This window comes from Antedon bifida, chromosome 5 (genome assembly GCF_963402885.1).
Source record: "Antedon bifida chromosome 5, ecAntBifi1.1, whole genome shotgun sequence".
Classification (NCBI taxonomy): Eukaryota; Metazoa; Echinodermata; class Crinoidea; order Comatulida; family Antedonidae; genus Antedon; species Antedon bifida.
In genome coordinates, this window is record NC_136230.1 from 24,331,268 (window position 1) to 24,341,831 (window position 10,564).

Sequence of the window (10,564 nt, forward strand, 5' to 3'; positions counted from 1 at the left end):
TTATAGACTTAAGCTAATGAAGACTGGAACAGAGGTTAGACTCATACTGCATAAAGGCAACTGGCGGTAGAATCGGTAGTGGAACACAAGATAAATATTTAATGACTATTATAAAGCATTCGGCAAATGTGTTGGTTGTTTTCCAGCTTTTAAAATGTTGTATAGTTTTCATAATTCGAGCAATAACATTTGTATACAGTATTAAATAAATAAAAAATACTACTACAGTACATCAGATAAAATCTCCATAATTTTAATGTGTGAAGATTTACAGTACAGTAAAAAATGAGTTAATTACTAGTATATTTCATTGAATTTCTGCATTATTGTTGACAATTTATTTTCAACTATTAATTGATGTGTTGATTGTGGCATTACAGCAATAGCTTGTCTTCTGTGATTGTTAATCCATTTAAAGTGTCATAGTAAGAAATGTTCAAATAAATATTGTGAATGTTGCTACCACATTTTGTGTTGATTTCTTCACCATTTTCCACTACTTGCTCATATTGTTCATTCAAGTGTGTTAATACCTATTAAAAGAAAGACATTTTTTATTAAAATATGTAAATAAAAAGTTTCATTGTGTGAGTGTTGGTTTGAACGTTATTGCTTTGGAAGAATTTTCAACATAACAGTACTAAGTACTGTAAAGTACACATTCCAAAAAATATTTAACTTAGATAATTTGGTCATTTTCTCTAAAATAATTACATTATTGGATGTACAGTATAGGCCTAGTTACAATTTTCACAAATTTATATTAGCATTAAAATCTAATTAATCATGAAGGAAAAACCAAGCACCATAATCTCTCCTGGCCCTGGTGGTGGCCTTATTTTTTATTTTTGGCAGCCATTCACAAGTTTTCGCTTTTTGAGTTTCGCTGCTCTTATGTATAATTTTTTTTAATCACAAATTCTACATAGAAAAGAAAATTAAATGTTTTAAAATGAATGAAAAATGATATGAATAATGATAAAGGACTATTATTATAGTATTATACTAAAAATAAGATGAGTTGGTGGTGTCAAAATTCACACTACTAAACCTTATTCTTTACTCCATGCTCACACTCACAGATGAATGTTATAGGCCTAATCCTATTTAAAGCTATAGGTTGGCAATAACTATTAATAAGGCTTACAAGTTGTATCTATTAGTATTAGCTAGGCCTACTACTCACTCAGGCCTACAACTAGGCCTAGTACTACTAGACTAGCTACTACTACTACTACTAGGCCTACCTAGACCTAGTCATAGCCAATAGATAGGGGATAGTACACTAGCCAGTACAGCTGTACTGGGCTAGCTAGGCCTCCTATATACTAACTAACAAAGCTGCACCATAGAAACTACAGTTCTTGCTTACTTACCAATCTGCTAGGGCCTAGCCATAGTCTTTTCTTCAAGATAGGAGTTGTTTTTTGTTGTTGTTAAACTACATAACTTTCCCACATCGTCGTCTCGCCATATCACGTCGTATTTTTTTTGTGATGACCTAGAGGTCACATACACGCGCAAGAATCATACAATATGCATAATTCATAAGCTAATTCAGGTCAAGGGTTAAATTAAACCGGAAGCCAGCTGGCTGCCAGCCAACCGACTTCCGGTGGACTATTTTTTACTTTAAATTACGATTTTCTCAGGTAAATAATTTTTTTTTTCGATCAAATTTTATTTCAAAGTGAATAACTTTTATGTATCATTAAAATGGCCTATTCAACAAAAATATTTTAAAAAATTATTTGTTCAGGGGGACAATACATCTTTAATTGAATTTGAATAAGGAACTAGGAACTAGGAACTAGTAACCAACTTCACAGACATCCCATATAGCCAAATACGGTATGATAACCTACGTCATTCTTATCGGATGTTTGCGGTTTGCAAATCGATTTCTATACGTGTTTCACAAGTCTGTATTTTCAGACAAAAATCGCGGTCGAAATAAAAACAAATAAATAAAAAAAAGACAATAAATACAGACTTGGGGCAAGTCTAGCAATAAATATACAACGCTGGTATGTCTTCAGAAAGTGACTCAGAAGAATTCTTTGATGCTACTGAAGATGTTGGGGTTACAAGTCCAGGAAGGTATTACTATTTAAAAGTGTAATTGAAACTGGTTAGCTAGGCTGACCTCACCCACTTTATACTATATTGTTGTAATTGTCAAATGTCAGCAGCGCGCACGTCAGTAGCCTGCCTTTGTCCCCTTCTCTCCGCTTAAGTGGACTGGAAATGGCCTAGCATAAAATATATTTTTAGTAGCTTTTGTAAACTTTGTAGATTTTAGTTTGATGACGTGGGTGTATTGTATTTTATTATGTGTTTATAATCTAACAGTAGGGTCTCCCACACTCACAGTAATACAGTTTGTTTGTATATTTGTTTATATTATATCTAACAGTACCAACACTCACAGTAAGAAATTTGCGATTCAAATGGCGACCAAAAGTGGTTAATGGGTATTTACAGCATTGTATAGTAGTATTGCAATACTATATCTTAAGGTTTTAAGTTTATTCTGTAAGGGCCCATAAATTTACCTACTTGTGTACAATATATATAATATACACAATATTATTTTTAAAGCCGTTGCGTATTAAAGTTGGAATTTATACTGACCAGTTAAGCCTCCACTGATTGTGAGGGCGTTTGTTGTATGAGAAAATGTATCTGGTGGTTAAAAATCTGCGATAATTCCATATATGGCTCTGTGGTCTAGTGGTATGATACTCGCCCTGTAAGCGAGAGGTTGCCGGTTCGAATCCCGCCAGAGACATTTACATTTTTTCATACAACTAAAAATAAGAAACATTCGCCGATGACCTATGCTCGAAGCGATTATATGAGCACTGTTTCTATAATTTGACAGTATGATTTATATATAATTTACACAGTGCTACGCAACACAACTGATTTATATCAATCAAATCAAAATCCGGAATAAATTGAATTGTATCGTTGATAAGCCAATTATTATTTTTTTGTTATGTATAAAAAAGTTAATGCATTGTTTAAAATCATGAGTATATTATGTATTTGTGTATGCCAAATTGCAATAATTACTTACTTACTCTATAAATTATGTATTTAGACCTTTTACCATTTTAAAACATTCCTATTAAAGGTGTCAACTTTTTTTCTAAGAAGTAATGAAAAAAATAAAATCATGTAACCAACAAATTAATTACATTCATTTTTTAATTCTGTTTTTAAGGAGACGGTTGAATTTGAATTTTAAGCCTCCTTCAGAACCAGGTAGACCTACATGTGTTGACGCAACGCATCATAGCATCCAGTTAGAATGGAAAGTCCCATATCATGGTGTCTCGAATATCACCCATTATGAAGTGTCCTACATGCAACTTAGTGATATTGAAACAGATTGGATCACAATCACTACTTCTAGTAAAGAATGTTTATATACTGCAAGTAACTTGAAGATTGCATCAATATACCTATTTCAGGTGAAGGCAGTTTGTGAAGCTGGAGTCGGTAAAACCAGTGCAGTGAGTGAACCAATGGCAACTCGTCCAACTTGTCCTCCTAGTAAACCAGAAGTACAGCTTCTTCCAGGTCTTATTATTTGTGTTAAATGGAACTCCCCTGATATCATTGGTGAAAATGTGAAGATAAAAGCTTACGATGTTCAATATTGCTTGCTGAACAAAACTGATGAAATCGGACTTATTGAAGTAGATACAATGATTTGGTATGATATGATGCCAGCCCTACATAAACGGGAAGCAAAACACGAAGCTATGAATAACACGATCTACATGTATCGGATACGGGCGAACTGTGGTGATGAGGGGAAGAGCAAATACAGCCCAACAAGCGAGGCTATCAGCCTCAATATTTCAGACAGAACAAAGCAAAATATTTTGCTGAATTCAAGTCTTGTTGAAAATGGCGTACCATCAGTGTATGAACTAAATTTAAAGGAAGTTGTGAAAAGAAAATCAGAAAATATCCACAAATATGAGTTTGGAAAAAGTAACAGAAACATAAAAAACAGCGAAAAGGTTATTATGTTTGTAGGTGCAACAGGAGCAGGAAAGACGACTCTTATCAATGGGCTGATCAATTATGTATTTGGTGTGAATTGGGAGGATCGTTTTCGCTTTAAGCTTGTTCGTGAAGAAATCAAAACAACACAGGCAACTTCACAAACAACTTCCATAACATCCTACACAATCCATCATCAGGATGGTTTCAAGGTACCCTTCACCCTAACCATCATTGATACTCCTGGATTTGGTGACACATCTGGCATCAGTCGAGACAAAGAATTAACCAAACAAATTCATAGTTTCTTTGCTACTAAAGGGGTAGAGGGTATCGACCATATTGATGTCATAGGATTTGTCGTTCAAGCTTCATTAGCAAGACTCACACCAACACAGAAATATGTTTTTGACTCAATTTTGTCATTATTTGGGAAGGACATTTCTGATAACATCTTTATCCTAGTCACCTTTGCAGATGGCAAGCAACCACTAGTTATGGCAAGTATCATGGAAGCTGAATTCCCACATAAAGGATTCTTTAAGTTCAACAATTCTGCCTTGTTTGTACAAAGACATGAGGTGGAGAAAGATGACGAAGAGAATGTAGGATTTGATGCTATGTTCTGGAAAATGGGAACAAAAAGTTTCAAACTGTTTTTCGACAATCTGGGAGCAATTGAGCCCAAAAGCTTAGTATTGACCAAGGGTGTCTTGGATGAGCGCAGTCAATTGGAAACATACATTGTTGGGATACAAAGTGGAATTCAAACAGGACTAAATAAACTTGAACAACTTAAAAAGGAAGATGAAGTCCTTCGTCAGCACCAGAATGATATCGATATGAATAGAAATTTTAAGTACACGGTAGAAGAGGAAGTCACTGTTTATAAAACAATTGAAGTTGGTACATACATCACTAACTGTTTAACATGCAACAGAACATGCCACTACCCGTGTAGAATACCATCAGAAAAATCTAAAAGAAAGTGTTTCGCAATGAGTGACAGTTACTGTCGAGTATGTCCCAAAAATTGTCACCACAGTATGCATAAGAATATGACCTATCAAATTCAGATTGTAAAGCAAACTGTCGAGAAAGATTCTGAGGATTTGAAGAAGCGTTACGAGAATGCAAAAGGTGCAAAAATGTCTGCTCAGCAAATCATGAACAAAATATCAGAGGAATTTGAGGATGTCCAGTTTAATGTTCTGAAATTGACAGAAGATATTCGCAAGAGTTTAAATCAACTTCAGGAGATTGCTCTTCTTCCAAATCCATTGTCATCAGTTGAATATATTGATATCCTGATCCAAAATGCAAAGGATGAAGCAAAACCCGGATGGCTAGAAAATGTCAAACAACTGCATGATTTGAAAAGAAATGCCGAATTGTTACAAAATGTTAGAAAAGATAATTTTGATCCGTTTGAGCAGTACAAATCCATTGAGCATACTCTACCAAGAAGAGAAAAACATGGTCAAATGAGCAGATTAAGATCGTGGTTAGGATTTTAAGTCCATGCTATGAATCCGCCTATAGTGCTATCGTTTTCAAATTTTCCACCAATGGCTCACGGTGTATTTCGTAAATATAGGCATATACATGTCTTAAAAACTATAACCGACACGCGTATGAACAACATAGGCCTACTACTGCTGCTGCGTTTTCTTTTGATGGCAAATATAGTTGCCTAATAAAACAATAAGCAGTCGTCAGGCCAATTAATGAAAACGCAATATCTACACGAATTTAATTAATTTGTCATCATGTAAAGTATCGAATTATCTATCGAACTATCTCATATATTGCGTTATCGTATTCTTATACTAATCACTAATGTATATAAATATCAATAGTGTTATACTTCGGAATTATGAACATAATTATCACTATTTAGTATTACTATTATTATTTACTATAATATATAAATACAAACAAACTATAATTCAAATTTATGGGGGAACAAAAATAATAATAAAAATAATGTGTTTTGTGCTGCCGGTTATATAGTAAGTCTATTGCCTATTATTAGGTCTATTAAAACAAGGAAGAGAAAAATTACATCCGAAACGTCCTAATCGGCAATCCAATATTTTACTACAGCACGCATGTTTGAGGGAGTTTAACCAATTCATTAGTGTGATTGATTTATGCATATTTAAACTAATACATACTACATTATATACAAAAACTAGTTCTTTTGTTATGGATGAAAATGAAGCATATAATATTAGCAACAAAGGCACATTGTTAAAATTGGTATTGTGAACATATATTACTAATTTTTTGTTCCTAATATTGAAAAAAAAAAAGAAGACTTACAAGTACTTGTGGGGAGTATTCTTACATCATTGCAGATCCCGTCTCTAGCATTGTTAGCAATCAACTTTTAGCCAATCAAAATCTTGCATTTCCGTCAGCAATAAGTAAGCAATGATTCCAATTGCATAGGTCATATTTGATTGAATATAACTAATTGCAAATGTGATGTGAGTTGATTTTAAGCAATATGCGTGAATAACTAATGGATGTAATGCATAAACGGACAGAACAAATTGATAAACGTAACTGGTTTCATTAAGCCTACTGGTTATGGATCGGTGTACTACTGCATGCTATTGTAATAAGTCAGATATGTTGTAAGTAAACGGTACGAATCATTTAGCTGATTTTCGTTTTTTTACGTGTCGTCAGAAAATTATTGACCGACATCATACATACTTATGTAATGATGTAAATATGTAGTAAGTAAACTAATATTTTTAAGATGGATAAAGTACAACTATTCGATATTTTGTAGTTACGAGACGGAATTTATTGTAACATGTTTATGAGATTCTTATATTATATATTAATACAACCGCTACTGTAAAGGCTTGAGCATGTTTACTTACCTGCAATTATTTAACGTGAAATAAACAAAATAATATATATACTAGATAATACTATTCTATTAGAAAAAAAAGTATGATTATGGAGGAAGTTTGTTAACAAAGTATACTATTATTGCATAAAGAAAAAATTAGAATTAAGTTTTACAACTACCGTATTTACTCGAATAAACGCTCCGCTTTGAATAAATACCTCCCTCGAAAAAACTTATTTCATTGATTTCGCCGTTCAAACCTTCAAAAAACATAATTGTTTCCAACGTTAAACATGTATTGTCCCCCTGAAAAAAATTTTTTTCTAAAAATTTTGTTATTGGATTGGATCGAAAAAAATGTATTTACCTGAAAAAACTGTAATTTAAAGCAAAAAAATGTAATGTAACCATTTATTTTGTCATTATATAAGTGAAAACATTATTTGTTTCCTTTTTTTTTCTACGGAAGTGATTAACTTTATTTAAACTACAAAATGGCATATTCAAAGTCTGATTTAATTAATCTTCATTTTTCATATTTTTGGGGGACAATACATCTTTAAGAAAGCTGATGATATACATCCATGATTAGGCCTCCTGCTTACCTTAAGAGCTTGCCTTAAGTGAAATAAGGAGGCAAAGTGTTTATGTGCGAGTCATATGTTCGTTTGAAAGTGTTAAGCGTTGGGCTTGAAACAATGTGACGAAAGAGAAAATCAATGGTGATGTACAACAGAAAGAACTTTAATTTAATGAAGCAAGAAAGAAAATCACAGCTATCAATCGGAAAACTATCTATATGTTGTGAATTTGTTCCATATAAATTGTTTTTTTAAAAATTCGAACCCTGCCAAACTAGTTGGCCAGGATCCATCATCATGTAATAATAATAATACCACATTTATATAGCGCCCTTTTCATGAGTAATCATGCTCAAAGGCGCTTTACAAGCATTATTACCCCAGTATTTTTTTTGGGATCAAACACGTATGGAAACATACTCCCATAATGCAGCCGGTAACCAGCGCAAAGTTGTGTGTAGATCTAACTGGGTACCCATTTATACACCTGGGTGGAGAGAGGCAACGTAAGTAAAGTATCTTGCCTACGGATACAAGCAATGCGGCGAGAGTTGGATTCGAACCTAGGTCTGACATTTCACACATGTCACACATTTTTAAACAATATCGTAAATAAGCATATGCATACGTCTTTAATGAAACATTACTTTATTCACCAGGAATAAAATAAACAGTGAAACCAAAAATCATGGCTTAAATTGTAAAACATTAAATAATAGTGAATTATTTTGACATTTTTCATTATGCTTGAATCATGCTCCAGGCTGCTTGAATGATGAAGGATAGGCCACACGTTTCGAAAAAGGTAGGCAGAGACTAAAGTGTCAGTCGTGGGTTGCATGTTGGTTTATATAAATTACTGTAATTACAAAAAATGTGTTTAATTATGTAATAGTAATATTCCTATGCGCGATAGAGGGCGTAACTTATATAGCTACAAACCAAGATGAAATAATTAATGATTATGCAAGGGTACTTACCTGAAGTATAATCATGATTTTACGCATAGTGGTAAACTAAATCCCATAAATTATCACTGTGCGCCAGTGCTACCAAAATGGGTATAGTAGCGCACAGTGCTAAACTTAATCCTATTTATTATCACTGTGCACAAGTACTACCAAAATGGGTATAGTAGCGCACAGTGGTAAACTAAATCCTATTTATTAACACTGTGCGCTAAAGTGCTACCAAAATGGGTATAGTAGCGCACAGTGGTAAACTAAATCCTATTTATTAACACTGTGCGCTAGTCCTACCAAATGGGTATAGTAGCGCATAGTGCTAATCTAAATCCTATTTATTATTGCTATGCGCTAGTGCCACCAAAATAGGTATAGTAGCGCACAGTGGTAAAAAATTTCTGTCGCACTATCAAAAAAACATCACACCATTGGCCTATTCCTCGACCTATCCAAAGCTTTCGACACTATTGACCACTCAATCCTCCTATCTAAACTTAACCACTATGGCATCCGTGGAATTCCATTATCCCTAATTACTAACTACCTTCAAGACAGATTGCAATTCACTTCTTTTAATTCTCACTCCTCTGACATCCTTCCTGTTAAATGTGGCGTTCCTCAAGGTTCTATTCTTGGTCCCCTTCTCTTTCTAATCTACATAAATGATCTGATATATGCCTCAAACTATTTCTCTTATGTTCTATTTGCAGATGACACGAATATCTTTCTCTCCGGCCCAGATCCTAACACTTTAATCCAAACTTTCAATCGAGAAATCCGAAACGTTTCAAACTGGTTTAAAATCAACAAGCTTTCACTAAACATCAGCAAAACAAATTACATTCACTTTTCCGGAAATAAAAACAATAATAATGCTACAAATATCTATATCGATAATATACCCATCAAACCAGTCGACCACACCCATTTTCTTGGTGTGATTATTGATAATAAACTGAACTGGAATCTCCATATTAATAACATTTCAAACAAAATTTCAAGAACTATTGGCATACTAAAAAAACTTAAATTCACTCTTCCGTCTAACATCCTTTTTTCTTTATATAATACTCTAATACTTCCACATCTCTCTTACTGCAACATTGCATGGGCAGCCACTGACTCAAAACATCGAACTCTCTGTCCATGGACCAGCACGGAAACAACCAAAATAGACAAACTATTCAAACTCCAAAAAAGGGCCCTTCGCATTTGCACTCTCTCAAACTACCTCTCTCACTCTAAACCTCTTTTTCACACCCTAAATACCCTAAACATCTTTGACATTAATAAATTGCAAACTGCCCTCTTCATGTATAGGTACTCAAATAACAAACTTCCAACCACTTTCAACGGTTTCTTCACTAAAAATAACGAACTACATACATATAACACTAGGAACGCAAACAACTACATTTCCAAAAACTATAACAGTAAGCAAATATTAAACTCTATACTACATACCGGACCCCTACTCTGGAACTCTCTTAATCCGTCAATAACTAATAGCAAAACAAATAATACTCTAAAAATAAACTACAAATCTTATCTAATATCAAAATATAAAGTAAATTAATTTATTTTGATCATATTAATAACTTATTATTAAATTTAATTAGGCAAATCATATAAATACCGTTTGTACTTCCTGTCGTCCTTGTCGTGTTTGTATCGTCGTACATGTCCGTCCCTGTCTGTCAGTAGCTAACCTTCACCCATGCTTATTATTATTATTTTTAACTTTTTTATTCTTTCTGGTGGATCCAGGCTTAAAGCCCCTTGGGGTTTAAATGGTATTCTCCAGGCATAATGCAACTACTATTTACTTAATTTCCAACCATTTGTATCTATTATATTTTTGTATATGTTTGCATTATGTGAATAAATCTGAACTTGAACTTGACTTGGTAAACTAATCATATTTATTATCACTGTGCGCAAGTACTACCAAAATGGGTATAGTAGCGCACAGTGGTAAACTAAATCATATTTATTAGCACTGAGTGCTTTTGCTACCAAATGGGTATAGTAGCGCACAGTTCTAAACTAACTACCATTTATTAACAGTGTGCGCTAGTGCTACCAAAATGGGTATAGTACCGTTTATCACTGTGCGCAAGTACTACCAA

At 33.6% G+C, this 10,564-nt stretch overlaps 1 protein-coding gene and 1 long non-coding RNA gene across 2 annotated transcripts; one reads left to right on the forward strand and one right to left on the reverse strand.

Moving 5' to 3' along the window:
• Window positions 1-255: 255 nt before the first annotated feature.
• Window positions 256-1,623, reverse strand: LOC144842458 (uncharacterized). The gene is made up of 3 exons (XR_013612124.1): window positions 1,377-1,623; window positions 807-921; window positions 256-533 (listed from the first exon to the last, which is right to left on the reverse strand). It is a non-coding gene; the product is annotated as an uncharacterized LOC144842458 (long non-coding RNA).
• A 406-nt stretch (window positions 1,624-2,029) lies between these two features.
• On the forward strand, window positions 2,030-5,909 carry LOC144843442 (uncharacterized). Its single transcript, XM_078700227.1, has 2 exons — window positions 2,030-2,100; window positions 3,230-5,909. The coding sequence occupies exons 1-2, from the start codon at window positions 2,030-2,032 to the stop codon at window positions 5,535-5,537; spliced, it is 2,379 nt and encodes a 792-aa protein (XP_078556353.1). The 3' UTR covers window positions 5,538-5,909.
• The last annotated feature ends 4,655 nt before the right edge of the window (window positions 5,910-10,564 follow it).